At 38.8% G+C, this 16,160-nt stretch overlaps 1 protein-coding gene and 1 pseudogene across 2 annotated transcripts; one reads left to right on the forward strand and one right to left on the reverse strand.

Annotated features, from left to right (window-relative positions):
• The first annotated feature begins 613 nt into the window (after positions 1-613).
• Positions 614-6,682, forward strand: LOC107791941 (protein DA1-related 2-like). 2 transcript variants are annotated; one of them, XM_016614103.2, is made up of 12 exons: positions 614-877; positions 1,026-1,186; positions 2,254-2,341; positions 2,508-2,637; positions 3,206-3,326; positions 3,476-3,559; positions 4,123-4,242; positions 4,331-4,543; positions 4,615-4,677; positions 4,795-4,910; positions 5,622-5,680; positions 6,030-6,682. In XM_016614103.2, the coding sequence occupies exons 1-12, from the start codon at positions 832-834 to the stop codon at positions 6,347-6,349; spliced, it is 1,521 nt and encodes a 506-aa protein (XP_016469589.2). In that variant the 5' UTR covers positions 614-831; the 3' UTR covers positions 6,350-6,682. The 2 variants fall into 2 exon arrangements, with proteins under 2 accessions (XP_016469589.2, XP_016469590.2); XM_016614104.2 differs by having other exon boundaries at positions 1,050-1,186.
• LOC107791942 (ras-related protein Rab11C-like) lies at positions 6,301-8,694 on the reverse strand (annotated as a pseudogene).
• Positions 8,695-16,160: the final 7,466 nt, after the last annotated feature.

Here is a 16,160-nt window from a genome sequence, read left to right on the forward strand (position 1 = left end):
AATGTTGTCGTCTGATTTTGTAATGTTTTTGAATATTTGACGTTTCTTCCATTAACAGTGAGTAAGTCTTGAAACAAAGGGGTCCTTTAACATGAATTGGTAATAATGTCAAAAATATCTTTCACCTTCTCTAAGATTAACGGCATTCTTCGGGAAAAGAGGATAAATAGATAAAATTTACAAAATAAAAAAAAATTGAGAGGTTGTTTGGTTGATGGAATATGGAATAATAATTTCGGAATTAGATACGAGATTATCCAGCGTTTGGTTGAATTACTAAACACTGTATCATTTTGGGAAAATTTTATACTGAGATTAACTATTATTTTAATACAACTAACGAAACGACCCCTAAAATGATCACCAATTTGAGACCAAGGAGTTAGTTTAAAGAAAAGAAATCGCACTTGTAAAAAGCACATCCTTTTCCCCGGCATCCAACTTTCGAAAATTCTAACAGGAAGAGACATTCTTGAATGTTGAGAATTTCATATTTCATGTATATGGGTTCTCTTAAGGCTTCACTCATACTCCATTTCTGAGCCGTTCAAAATATAAACTGCATGCCAGTTTATCTTTGCCTTTCTCCTTCCCTTTCCATCACGATCCACCTTAGCAGATTCTCCCCAGCCTTTATTTCTTTCTCCCAAGCCAAGAATCTCTTTCTCTCGCAAATATTCTCTTCTTTCTCTTATAACTTACGTACCCTTTTATCAATCATGCCATTCTTCTTCTCTCTCCTCCACCTTCTGTTCTGTTCCATTACATTACCATTCTCTCTCTATCTGCCTCTCTCAATACACACAATTTGTCGCCACCTTAATTCTTGCCATGTCTTCTTCAAATATCAACCATTTTTCTCAGCCATGCATATATGGTAATGTTTCAAAAGTTCCTAGACTTGACTTTTTTGCTATTTAACATATACCCTTTTGAGTATACATTGAATCTTGGTTTATTTTTATGTAAAAAAAAGTCGGGTTTTTTTGTTGTTGTTGTTGATATTCTTATGGGGTTTAAAGCAGGTCAGTTTGTTTCTTCATACGCAGAGAGAAAGCCAAAGGTTATGAAATGGCTGACTAAGATTTTCAAGGGTGGGTCATGTAATAGGGGATCGCAACGTGGACGTCAACCCCAGTTTCTAGAAGATGAAAATATGGTTTCGCGCGCTCCAGTCAGATCATTGGTAATTTTTTTAACTTTTCATTTTAAATTCAGAGTTTATATACATACTCTCAAGGTGCATTATTTTTGAATGAGCTAGTGGATTAATAAAGAAATAAATGAATTGTCAAGGGATTCCTCCCATTTGTCATTTGGGAGAGTGGGGGCTTGGGGGTTGCAGAGCTAGGCTCCTTACACAAGCTTGCTGTACCAGTGTCTACCATTCTGAAAAAGAAAAAAAAAACTGCAATTTCCTGCAAAGTGAAATGTGGACAGAGAGGTAATGCCTACCTAATTAGGCACAAGTTATTTAACCAGGGTTCGAACTCTGTACCTGTTATTTAAGTAGAAAATGGTAGAGAAATGGACCCATTATCAACCAAGTTTCCAAAAGATGTGCCATTGACCCTCAAGGTTTTCTCTGTTATAAAAAGAAAAAGAAAAAACTTCCTAACAATTTCATTTGCTGCTTTGATCTTTGAGATTTAAGTTTATAACCAACATAATTATTAGGAGTATAGTTGACATCCTTCCTGTCTAAAAAAGATATCCCAGGTATGGTTTGCCAACTGTTCCCATTTCTGAGACTGGGACATAGCACTATTACTTGGTATATTTGTTCAAATTGTACCATTTCTAGCACATTGAAGTTTCTCATTGCAACAACAGTCCAAATTGGATATGACCTGTAAAACTGATGATTCATAAATCATTATCCTACGACTACCACTAAGGGTTGCTTTACTAAGTAAGATATGTCAAGTAGCAATAAGGGATTAAGCTTCGCAAAAGCTGTTGCACATCTTTCTTTCAAAACATCTTTTTGTTCACCAAGAAATGAGCCAACATTCGATGTTGGCCTAGTAAAACTTGTATGTTTCAGCTGGACTATTTGTTCCAAGGGCAGGAATTTTGGCTGCTTCAGAAGTTAAATTCTACCACTCATGACTCAGCTTTTTGCTCTATCCTTTCTAACATCTGACTGATTTACTCATAGCTATCTGTTCCTGAATTTTGTTCTGTCGTTTTAAATTGTATTTCATGCTCCTCTGATTGAATGTTTCTTAACACAATTTTAAAGTTCAACAGGATGATCGCTCTAGGGCTAGTACAGAAAAAGAGGAACTAGACCAAAATGCAACTGCATTATCTTTGGCCGAAGATTTGAAAAGACCAGGTGGAAATTAAAAGTTTTTATTTGTATATTTTCAAGTCTATAGAGTTACTATTCCTTGTTCTTATCCTCCAGAGATCTATTTACCTTGTTCAGTTCTCTATTGGCTTATTATATATGACTAATTTCACTCTTTTGAGGTTAAGACTGACAGTTGTGTGCTTTGCAGGATACAAATGTAGGACTGACAATGATGAAGATCTAGGAAGTTCACTTAACCATGACCTTACTTCATCGTCATATCCGCCTCCTTATGCTCCTTTATATGCACCTTGGGAATATAATCCCAGAAGTTATAGGTAATTGGATTTTGTTGAGATATCCTCTTGTGCATTGTGTCATTTGAAATTCAGCTTAATTAATCAATCCCTCTTTGAAGCTACCTCTAAAGTTCAAGCAGCTTTCTATCCCAAAGAAGTGTAGCATGAGGCCCAGTTTCTTTTGTATTTACTTATAATAAATAAAAAAAAAGGATCAAAGACATGAAGAAAGATTGCTGCTTCATAGTATTTATTTATCTATTTCATAGAAGGCTGCCTTTTAGAGTGGTAAATTCATGGGGCATCAAATTCAAGATGTGTTACTGAGAAAGGCGTTATCTGAAAATGGAAACTGTCGCATGCTAATACCTATTATAGATGAAAACTTCAATCTGTCTTTGGTTGAAAAATGGAGAATGAACAAAATTCAAATTTAAGACCTGAATTAATATGCACATCCAAACAAATTTTCGTGTTCACAAGCAGATACGCCTTGGTAGTTTTAAAGTATTGAAGGAATATCTGTTGAAAACTGCTGATTGTTTCGGATGAACATATACCATCATGGAGTATAATTATGTCTTATATGCATATTTATAATTTGCAGAATATGTAGTGGCTGCCATGGGGATATTGGCTCTGGCAATTATTTGGGATGCATGGGAACTTTCTTTCATCCGGATTGCTTTCTTTGTCGTGCTTGTGGTTATCCAATTACTGAATATGAGGTACATTCTTGTCCTTTCTCTCTAACTATCACTCAATCTTTCTCCCAAAAGAAATAAAAGAAATTTGAATTAAACTTGTAATTTCAATTGACCTAATGGTTTTGAAACTTTTCTTGTGTTTAGCTCATTGGTTTCTTTGTTGATTCAAGTTTTCTTTGTCAGGGAACAATTATTATCACAAATCATGCTTCAGGGAAATGACTCACCCCAAATGTGAAGTTTGCCACCAATTTGTAAGGACATGGTGCTTCTTCATGTAGTTGGTTAATGGAAATTGCTCATCACAAATCCAATTTACATTTCAAGGTTTTAATCTTGACTGCATCTGCAGATATAAGCTTCTCCTACATGTTCTGTTAGGATAATACTGATTCTTGCTCTTACAAATCCATAGAGAGTCAAACAGAAAAATGCATATGATTGTTGAAGTGCCCGTAGATTGTCATCGATCTAAATCATCACTTGCTGTCATTATTATGTCTATTGATGCATTCTGTTTTCGTGTTTGAGTAAAAGTGTTGTCTAGTTCACCAGCCTAAAGAGATGTTTTACATGGATTATCTTTTGTCAAATTGTTCTGCAATACTTTTGGTCTGATTAGAAACCAGCTTATGGTGCCATTTTTTGTGTGGTCACTAAAAATTGCATCCTATCTTTTGGTGAAGCAGTTTAAGTATTGGAAATATTACATGAAATTTCAAATATACTTACAGACAAACATTGAAAGGACTATCATTTCTCACTGTTTAATCCCTCATGGAGTAGTTTATTTTACGATCCACCATTTCATTTTCAGATCCCAACAAATGCAACAGGCTTGATTGAGTATAGGTGCCACCCGTTTTGGTCTCAGAAATATTGTCCTTCACATGAAAATGATGTCACAAAACGATGCTGTAGTTGTGAACGTCTGGAGGTATGGTTATCAGCTGAAATCAAACATGTTGGATCACCTATCGTTCAACTAATATGCTTCACGCTGATATTGTTCTTATCTTCTTAAGCCGTGGAATGCAAGATATATATCGCTTGGGGACAGTAGGAGCTTATGTTTAGAGTGCATGGAATCTGCTATCATGGATACCGGGGACTGCCAACCGCTTTACCATTCAATCAGAGACTATTATGAAGGCATGAACATGAAAATAGACCAGCAAGTTCCTATGCTTCTCGTTGAAAGACAAGCACTTAATGAAGCCATTGAAGGGGAAAAGCATGTAAGAGTGACTTCATAATGTAGTTTTTCTGTTCTTTAGTCTGGAAAATTTCTGACTGTAATTGTTTTTAGGGTTTTCATCATATGCCTGAAACGAGAGGTCTATGCCTATCAGAAGAGCAGACAGTCACCAGTGTAAGCTCTTCATTTACTTGAAATCAATTTTCAATTTAGATTAGAACTGTCAAATCTCTAGGTAACCTATTGAAACGTGCAAGACGAGCTATGACATCTTATTGAACATATGTCCAGATACTCAAAAGGCCAAGAATGGGTGGTCGTGAAGTAGTAGGAATCAGAACACATCCTCAGAAGCTAACTAGAAAATGTGAAGTTACAGCTATTCTAGTGTTGTTTGGCCTCCCAAGGTAACTTTTTCTTTGTGTTAATTACTTTCAGTTATTTTATTCTAACGTAATTGTCAAAAGAGCGAAAAGTGTTACGTGGAATGTGGTGCAGCCTCCTCTCCAAACAAGACGAGAGGAGAAGGAATCAACTCAAAGGATAAGGAATTAAAGAAAGCAAACTTATTATGATATTCAATTAACTTTTTCAATTCAGCGTCTATGAAGGTAGCTTGCTCTCTTCACACACATATACCTTCAAAGTGTCAACATTAATTCCATTTCTATATTCCAACGTGATATTACACCAAATTAAACATTTTAGTCTCTAAAAAAGAGGAGGTAGAGTTTCCAAATAACAACAGCCACAACTACGCCTTAATCCTCAACAAGTTGGGTTTGCCTATATGAGATAGAGTTTCTAAATGAACCAAAAGAATGTCTTTAATGTGTTTTATCATGTATCGAGTTAGTGTTCTTCTAGAAGAAGAGTGGAAAGGTAAATAATCTACATTTTAAAGTGATGACAAGAAAGAAGAGTTCATATGTGAGAAAAGAAATCACTCCTAAATAACCAGTCAAGTGAAACAGACACACTGTTCTTGGGATATTCCTGGCATATCCTATTGACTATGTTTTTGTTTTGTATATTTGTAACCCTTGTTTAACAGTGAAGATGCTTTCTAAAAAGATTATGTAAGGCCAGATAGACTGACAATATCTCTTTATCTGCAGACTACTTACTGGTGCCATTCTTGCTCATGAACTGATGCATGCGTGGTTACGTCTAAAAGGTAATTTTGATCCTGAATTTCTATCTACATTGGCTTGCAGCAGATTCTGGAGATGTATAAAATCTTCAAGAAAATAAAGATAACAAGATAGCCAGATGCTTCACCATCAAACTCTCATGATGCTTGATACCAGCTAATCATTAGAGCGGTTTCTATGAGTTCAACTAAACTAATTGCTTTTGGCGCAAACTGTCAATATATGTGCAAAAAACATTTAAAACGTGTAATACATAAAATAAGATCACATTCATTCTGAATCCACTAACTCTAGATCCTGGATTAGCCTCTGCAGCTAATATAAGTTTGAACCTGATTACTTGAGAAAAGTTACCTTGTTCGGAATTTGCAGGATTCCGTAATCTCAGCCTTGAGGTAGAAGAAGGAATTTGCCAAATGCTTTCCTACATGTGGTTGGAATCAGAGGTAATGCCTGTATCCAGAGAAATGCCATCGACGTCAACTGCTTCATCCTCGTCATTGTCATTATCCAAGAAAGGTGTTAAGTCTGGAGTAGAGAATAAGCTGGGTGAGTTTTTCATGCACCAGATTGCCCATGATACTTCTCCAGCATATGGTGGAGGATTTAGAGCTGCTAATGAAGCCGTGAATAAGTATGGTTTAAGACGTACATTGGATCACATTTACCTCACAGGAAGTTTTCCTTTATGATACCATCATTGTAACATCTCTGGCCGTGGCTGTTGAAGGTCTCTTCTGCTGTATGGCAATTCAGAAGTCATTGAATTGACTGCTCATTGATCTTGCAAAGCTGGATTTGCTCCCCTCATTTTTTATGGGATTCATCTGTGGATGCTCAGTCCCAAAGAGAAGTATATGCCACAATGAAAAATAGAAGAACCACTTCTTAATTGTCCTTAAAAAGCTTTTACGCTCTGCATGATGTCAATAAGATGTAATTCATTTGTTTTACTTTTTGAGTGAAAATACTAGAAATATTGACCACATTGAAATACAGGATTAAGAAGCAACCGATTAGCTTCAGATGTATTCCCCTAACGTCAGTAAACATTATGTGAGTCGTACAGAGAAAGCTGATTGCTTGTCCTGATTGCTTGTCCATCAGGACCTTCACTTGAGTTATAAGCTACTACAGCAAAAATCTTTCATACTGCAATTAATCAAAATGTTAAAACATATTATGAAAAGTTTACCTGTATTTATTTTACGCAGCATAAGATTCCTATATGTCATTCCTCAATTCAACTCTTACACACACAACGCCGATCATCACACATATAAATCTACTCTTATATAATACAATACAACAAAAAAGAAAGCCCACTTTTTAGTTAGAACAACATGGTCTCTTGTTGGAGTTTCCAGAATTCTCTCCAACCTTAATAACAGTTCCTTGACCAGGAATAGCACCTGCCTCTTGAGCTGCTAACGCTTTCCTGCTCATTATCTGATAAATATCCAACAAAATCGTCTGGAACGCCTTCTCAACATTTAAAGCTTCCAATGCAGAGGTTTCAAGAAATGACAACCCTTCTTTCTCGGCCAAGAGCCTTGCGTCTTGCTCTGGAACAGCTCGAAGATGGTTCAAATCCGACTTGTTTCCAGCCATCATTATGACAATGTTGGAGTCAGCATGGTCCCTGAGCTCGCGAAGCCATCGGTGCACGTTTTCAAAAGTTTGTCTTTTTGTTATGTCTTAAACTAAAAGTGCTCCCACGGCTCCTCTGTAATAAGCACTTGTTATTGCTCTGTACCTTTCTTGCCCTGCTGTGTCCCATATTTGTGCCTTTACTGTCTTGCCTTCTACCTGCGCCATGCAATGCACGTTTCTCAAAACATCAATTCATGTTTAAGGCAGCTCGGTCATCCTTTATTAATTAAGCATAATAGTGGTAGACTAATTAGCAAAATATAGAAGCAAGATGCAGTCTATAACTAGTTTACTACATACACACTATATTGTACATTTCCCAGTTCTTTTTTTTTTTGCTTGTCTTAGATGTTATAGAGACAACAACAACCCAGTAGGATCCCACAAGTGGGGTCTGGGGAGGGTAGAGTGTACGCAGACTTTACCCCAGGATAAGTAGAATTAGTTTATAAGCACCTTTCTATTTTTACAAACTCTTATAATTTTAAACTTCTCATTTATTCTTAATAACATGCTCTTATAGTCAAATACCTTTATAACCACAAGTTGTAAGATATGTGCCAAGCGTGTTTTCTTCTTTCTTTCTCAAATTTCATTGCTAGTCAAACAGTGGCATATAAAATGAAACGGATATTTGGAATTTGACAAGATCTTTACTACAAAGTTCAAAAGGCAGTTTCTAAAATTTGTGCCACATTGCATGGATCAAATGTAATTGCACATAATCAAATCTTAATCCATGATATATACGCTGTGTAAGGTTTAAAAATGCATAGAACTTGGAGAATTGGAAACTAACCTGAAGTGTCCTAGTTGCAAATTCGACGCCAATGGTGGATTTAGACTCCAAACAGAATTCATTTCGCGTAAATCTGGAAAGAATGTTAGATTTTCCGACACCTGAATCTCCAATCAAAACAATCTTGAATAAATAATCGTACTCATGATCCACCTTGTACGCCATTTCTACTTCCCTCTAGGCACCACATTCACCTATCAAAGCAAATGCCCAAATCTGGATGACATTATTTAAACAACGCTATCATCGCTATGATCTTACGAAATCAAAGGAATTTTCAAACAGGAATCACCAAATTTTGCAGGTTCTAACGTCAAGACTAGAAAGAAATTTCAACAGAAAGAGGAGAAAGAAAACTCACCAAGGTTATAGGTTAAATTGTCCACGAAAAATACAACTTTCAAATAATCAGAACTGCTAAGCACCATTGGTTTTGAAAAGAAAGAGCAGGAGATCAAAACTTCTGGAAATGTCCTGAATCCAAATGAATAAAAATATAGCCGAACAAACAGGAACTTGAATGGCTATAGCCAATACATCTTCCCACGTCGTATTATTAATCTTCTCTTTTGGGCTCAAGTATGTTTTCTTTCTTCTATTTTCTTGAATATCCAAGAGACTAACCAACATTCATTCTCTTCAAAAAATTTAAAAATATAATTTTCATTTTGAATACTCATTATTTTCAGAAAATATGGGTCACGGCCCAAATTCCCAACTAAGGGGTCGTGATGGCACCAAACAATACTTACTAGGTAAGCCGGCACTAAATAATAATAAAAGAATATTAAGACTAACATAAAACAACATATTCATATTAAAGAGTAAACTCAAAACTACATAACGAGTCTAAAGCCAAAACATCCATCTAATAACTTTTCAGGACTGGTGTCACTGAGTGCATGAGTATCTAAGGATTTACTAAATATAGCGTCTGAAATGATAAATAATATTGTTCGATAAAATAATCAGTAATAGGAAAAATGGAAAGGTGACTTCAAGGCTTGCAGAGTGCAGCACTACCTCGAGTCTCCTCAAATCAACAAGCTAGTTATCTCTCTGAGCACCACTAGATCATATGCCAGAATCTGCACAAGAAATGAATAAGTCTAGTATGAGTACAACCGACCCCATGTATTCAGTAAGTGTGAAGCCTAATCCCGATGAGGTGGTGACGAGGCTAAGACAAGATACATACTCTATAAACCTGTGCAGTTCAATAACTAGAGAAATAACAAGAGATATAACAAGTAAGACAATAAGTGAAATAATAAATAAGATAACAAGTAATATAACAAGAGAATTAATGAGGGAGATAACAAGAGTAATAGCAAGAAAAAATATGAGGAATAGTAAAGAATCAATTACGGGAAACAATGATCGTATCTTCTCAAATAACACAATCAAGCCTTTCACAACAATTCAAGTCTGAGAATAAACAATATCCGTGAAACAACGTAACCAAGTCCTCAAATCCGCATAAATGAAGCAAGGAGTAAAAGATAATAAATAAAATAGCATGACAATACCCTTTGTGTATTTATCTCTCATCCTCACTAGCACAGAAACACCCTTTAACACTCTTCCTCATCAAGCACGGAAACACCCTTCGAGCAATAATAATTATAATAAAAATGTCAAGAAGCATGAAAACACCCTTTGTGCAATAGCAATAATATTAAGAAGTACGAAAATACCCTTTATGCATAACCACTCGTCCTCACAAACACGGAAACACCCTTCATGCAATTCACTCTTCCTCACCAAGCATATATACAAAATAATACCAAGCAAGATAGGAAGCATAACAACATCATGAAGAGTGATTAAATATAACACACTACATGAGAGATAACCATCCTTTTGCATCAAGAGCCGAGCCAACATCTCAAGAAACATAATATCGAAATGTCTCAACAAATCCAGAATGTAACTATTAGCATAAATAAGAATAATCAAGAAGTTCCATGAACTATTTAGAGCAAATAAGAAGTAATACATGAAACAACAACTCATGAATAAGGCTAACTCTACCCGCATGCTTAACCCATGACAAACGTATATATACTCGTTACCTTGCATGTATGCCATCCTAAACATATAAAGCACGTAGCAAATAGACCCAACTACAACCTAATTTACTCAAATCAAGGTTAACCAAGATACTTGCCTCTTTTCGGAACAAGTCAACCCTCAAACGTTGACGATTCCGGTAGGTTCGTATGATAATTTTGGACTTGTATGTACATTTGGTTTGGGTACCGGTTGATCCGAGATAATTTCAGTGCTTCTAGTTAAAAGTTGGAAATTTGAGTTTATGAACTTTTGAAATTCTTGCATTTTGATGCTTGATTCTTGATTTTTGATGTTGTTTTGATGTTTTGATCTTACGAGCGAAATTGTGTAAGGTTATTATAGTTGTTTGAATGTTTTGGAATAGGGTCCGGGGGGCTCGGGTGAGTTTTGATTTCAGGCTATTTTGGTAAATCTTGCAATTGCTAGTGTTGTTGCCTCAATTGCGACAGTTTGCAAATATGAGGTTCATATTTGCGAATGTCACCTTGCATTTGTGAGGCTTGGTAAGGGGAGCTTCGCAATTCCAAAGCTTGGATCGCATTTACGATGTCCGCAATTGCGAGCACTTGTTCGCTTTTGCGATCTTACAAACAAGAGTTCGCAATTGTGATATTTGAAGTTGGCTTTAAAGGGAAGGATTCCGATATTAGCCTATTTTATTCTATTTTTGAGATCTAGACTTTGTTAGGAGGCGATTTTAGAGAGAATTTCCTTCCCAACTTCAAGATTAGTGATTTTAACATTGTTTTGATTAATTTTCGTTATTCCCCCTAGATTTTCACCCCCAAATCTAGGATTTTAAAGTGTAAAATTTGATTTTTTGATTTGAACTAATGAACACTAATTTTGGAGATTTTGACCTCAATTTGATATTAGATCTTGAAATTAATTATATATTTAGACTCGTGGGGTTATCGCTCCTGCACAATCACTTCTGCGTGCAGCCCTCCACTTCTGTGGATTCACCTTTCCAGCCAAAAAATCTCTTCTCCGACCCTATAAGTGCGGTCTCGCACCAGCGGTCCAAACCCCGGAGGTGCAAAGACACCGGACCAAAACTGCCCACAAACCTCAAAATGATCCGAGACTCATCCGAAACACTCTTGAGGCCCCCGGGACCCCGTCCAAACATACCAACCAGTACCAAAACATAACACGGACCTACTCGAGGTCACAAATCACATAAAATAACATCAAGACTATGAATCACATCTCAATTCAAGCCTAATGAACTAATCAGTTTTCAAACTTCCGAAATTCATGCTAAACCACGTCTAGCGAACCTGGAATAACCCCAAATTTTGTACACAAGTCCCAAATGATATAATGAATCTATTCCAACTTTCTTAACAATAATCTGACCCCGATAACACACGGAGCATATCCTCCAGTATATGAATAGTATGCTCGGACTGTCCGTCCGTCTGAGAGTGAAATGATGCACTCAACTCAACCCGCATGCCAAACTCACATTGTACGACCCACCAGAACCGCGATGTAAACTGCGTACCCCGGTCAGAGATGATGGATACCGACACGCCATGAACTCTGACAATCTCGCGAATATAGACCTGAGCCAGCTGCTCTGAAGAATAAGTAGTCATCACTAGAATGAAATGAGCCGACTTGATCAACCTATCCACAATCACCCATACTGCATCGAACTTCCTCTGAGTCCATGGGAACCCAACAATAAAATCCATATGAACCCGCTCCCATTTACATTCTAGAATATCTAGCCTCTGAAGCAATCCACCTTGCCGTTGATGCTCATACTTCACTTGCTGACAATTTAGGCACCGAGCTACATACTCCACTATGTCTTTCTTCATCCGCCTCCACCAATAGTGATGCCTCAAGTCCTGATACATCTTTACAGCACTCGGATGAATGGAGTACCACGAACTGTGAGCCTCCTGAAGAATCAACTCACACAAACCATATACATTGGGCACACATAACCTGCCTAGCATCCGTAACACACCGTCATCCCCAATATTAGCCTCCTTGGCATCGCCGTGCTAAACCGTGTCCTTGAAGACAAGTAGATGGGGATCGTCATACTGACGCTCTCTGATACGATCATATAGAGAAGACCGAGAAACCACACATGCCGAAACTCGACTCGGCTCCAAACCATCCAATCTAACAAACTGGTTGGCCAAGGTCTGAACATCCAATGCCAATGGCGTCTTATCTGCCGGTAGATATGCTAAACTGCCCAAGCTCTTCGCCTTACGACTCAAGGCATCGGCCACCACATTGGCCTTCCCGGGATCATACAGAATGGTGATATCATAGTCCTTAAGCAACTTTAACTATATCCTGATGCAAGTTAAGATCTTTTGGTTTGAACAGATGATGTAGACTCCGGTGCTCGGTATACACCTCATAAGAGACACCGTGCAAATAGTGCCGCCAAATCTTCAAGGCATGAACAATACTTGATAACTCAAGGTTATGGACATGATATTTCTTTTTATGTACCTTTAGTTGTCTAGATGCGTAGGCAATTACCCTATCGTCTTGCATCAACACCGCGTCGAGGCCAACACGCAATGCATCGCAATACAAAGTGTAAGACCCCGAACCCGTAGGCAACACCAACACTGGGGACTGTAGTCAAAGACGTCTTGAGCTTTTGAAAGCTCTCCTCACACTCCTCGGTCCACTTGAACGGTGTACCCTTCTGGGTCAATCGGGTCATATGTATGGCAATAGATGAGAAACCAAGAAAATTCCGAATCTCAGTAGTTGAAGACGGTCTGGGCCAACTCTGCACTCCTTCAATATTCTTCGGATCTACCTTGATCCCATCACTCGACACTACATGAACCAAAAATGCCATCGAATCAAGCCAGAATTCACACTTTGAAAATTTTGCATACTTCTTTTCTCTCAAGGTTTGGAGCATGGTCCTCTGGTGCTGCTCATGATCCTCCCGGCTCCGGGAGTACACCAAGATGTCGTCAATAAACACAATGATGAATGAGTCAAGATAGGGTTGGAATACACTGTTCATCAAGTGCATGAATGTTGCTGGGGCATTGGTAAGCCCAAATGACATCACAAGGAACTCATAATGACCATACCGAGTCCTGAAGGCAGTCTTCGGAATATGCGGCTCCCAAATCTTCAACAAATGATAGCCCGACTGGAAATCAATCGTTGAGAATACTCTGCCACCCTGTAGCTGATCAAATATGTCATCAATGCGTGGCAATGGATACTTATTCTTCACTATAATCTTGTTCAACTGTCAATAATGAATACATATGCGCATCGAACCATCCTTCTTCTTTACAAACAATACTGGAGCACCCCAAGGTGATACACTGGGCAGAATGAAACCCTTATCAATCAACTCTTGCAACTGCTCCTTTAACTCTTTCAGCTCCACTAGGGCCATACGATATGGTGGAATAGATCCGGCAATAGATCAATACCAAAATCGATATCCCTATCGGGCGACATGCTCGAAAGATCCGCTGGAAACACATATGGATAGTCCCTCACTACCGAAACTGACTAAACAATAGGAGTATCAACACTAAAATATCTCACAAAGGCTAGATATGTCTCTCACCCCTTCCCAATAATCCACTGTGCCTTAAGGAAAGACACCACCCTACTAGGAACATAATCCAAAGTACCTCTCTACTCTAATCGTGGCAAGCCTGGCATAGCCAACGTCACCGTCTTGACGTGACAATCAAGAATAGCATGATAGGGCGACAACCAGTCCATACCCAATATAACATCAAAATATACCATACTGAGCAACAATAGGTCGGCTCTGGTCTCAAAACCACCAAGAAAAACTAAACACGACTGATACACATAGTCAACAACAATGGAATCTCCCATAGGCGTGGACAAATAGATAGGAGAACTCAAAGAAGCATGAGATACACCCAAATATGGAGCAAAGTAAGATGATACATAGGAATAAGTGGAGCCTGGATCAAATAAGACTGATACATCTCTATGACAAAGTGGAATAATACTTGTGATAACTAAGTCGGATGTAATCGCCTCCGTCCTAGTAGGAAGAGCATAACATCTGGCCTGGCCTCCCCCTCTAGGGTGACCTCTGCCTGCCCGACCTCCACCTCTAGCTAGCTGTACAGGTGGAGTGGCAATTGGTGCGGTAACCACGACCTGAGAAGCCTAAGGGCCTTGTGGAATACGTAGGGCCTGAGTAGTATGTGGAGGTGCACCCCTCCTGAGTCTGGGGCAGTCCCTCACCTTATGGTGATTGTCACCACACTAAAAATAAGCTCTCAGAGGAAGTGGCTGCTGGAATTGGCTCGGGCCTGGTCGGCTGGACTGACTATTGAAATTACCCCGTGCAGAATGTGCTCTAGACAGTGGCGGTGCAAAATGGGCAACATGAGGCCTGGGAGTAGCCGGAATACTGCTGGAAGCTGGAAGTGCTGAATAAATAGGACGGCTCACATAGCCTCTACAATGACGGGCTGCAATTGGGGCACAAGCACCACTATATGTGCCAGAATCTCGAGGCCTCTTGGCCTCCCTCTCCTCTCTCTCTCCTAGGCCCACATACCCTCCAATCTCCTAGTGATCTCCACTACCTATTGGTTTGGGATGTTAATCTCTCTCTCTCTCTCTCTCTCTCTCTCTCTCTCTCTCTCTCTCTCTCTATATATATATATATATATATATATATATATATATATATATATATATATATATATATATATATATATATATATATATATATTACAGTATTTTCACCACCATCGAGCTATAATCGATGGGCAGGCCCCTATTAGGCAACCTCTGATCAGATGGTAAGTTATATACCGAGCCTACTATGGTCGAGCGCCTTTGCGCGAGCCCAGAATGGCTGAGATACAGAGCCTGGTATGGAGGAGTGCCTATGAGCAAGCCTACTATGACAGAGCAGTTACACATTCCGAGCCTTATAGGGACGAACATTTATGTTACATACTATATTGATAGAGTGGAGTCAGTATCAGCAGGTAAGTATATCTCCAGATCATCTTTGACTCCCAGTTACTTTCAGTTATTATATTATCAGTTCAGTTTCAACTTTCAGTTATTTTATTGCCTTGCATACTCGGTACATTATTTCGTACTGACATCCCTTTTCCTGGAGACGTTGCATTTCATGCGTGCAGGTTCAGACAGACAGGCGGGTAGACCTCCTCAGTAGGTGTTGCCCGAGTTCAGCTTTATCAGTAAGCTCCACGTCCTTCGGAGTTGTTGGGTCTAGAAGTTTTGTATACATCTTGTGTATATATGTATATAGATTATGGGTAGGTTGGGGCCTTGTTCCGATCACGGTACATCTATCAGTAGAGGCTTGTAGACATAACCTGTCAGTTAGAGCAGTATCTTGGGCTTGTAGGCCTTGTATGTATATTTTGTTGGTTTGTCAGCTGTAGTCGTTATGATGGTCTTGCCGGCCCAGCTTTATATTGATGTTTAGTCAGCATTGGTTTTCATAGGCAATGGGTGCCGGTCTCGCCCCCTCCCCCAAGGTTCGGGGCGTGATAAAAGTGGTATCAGAGCAGTTATGTCCCAGGGAGTCTATAAGCCGTGTCTAGTAGAGTCTTGTTTATGGATATGTTGTGCACCACATTATATAAGCAGGGGACTGCAGGGCATTTAAGAGTATGTTAGCCTTCTTTCAAATCTAAATCGTTCTATAGAACTGAGTTATAGGAAATTTGAGTTAAACTTACGTGTTGGCGTTTGCATGCACAGATGACGGTGACTAAGAAGACTACGGCTAGTCAGAGGAGAGATACAACAGTAGGGGAGGGGACCAGCAGGGTACCCCAGTAGATGAGGCCCAATCGGAGGCCCAGGGAGAGACCCCTACTCAGCCATTACCGGCTCCTCCACCACCTGAGGAGATTCTTAGGGAGACCACAAATCCAGCCCCCCCTTCTATCAGATCAGGACTTGAGGAGTGCGGTGCATTT

Source organism: Nicotiana tabacum, chromosome 13, assembly GCF_000715075.1.
Source record: "Nicotiana tabacum cultivar K326 chromosome 13, ASM71507v2, whole genome shotgun sequence".
NCBI classification, from domain to species: domain Eukaryota; kingdom Viridiplantae; phylum Streptophyta; class Magnoliopsida; order Solanales; family Solanaceae; genus Nicotiana; species Nicotiana tabacum.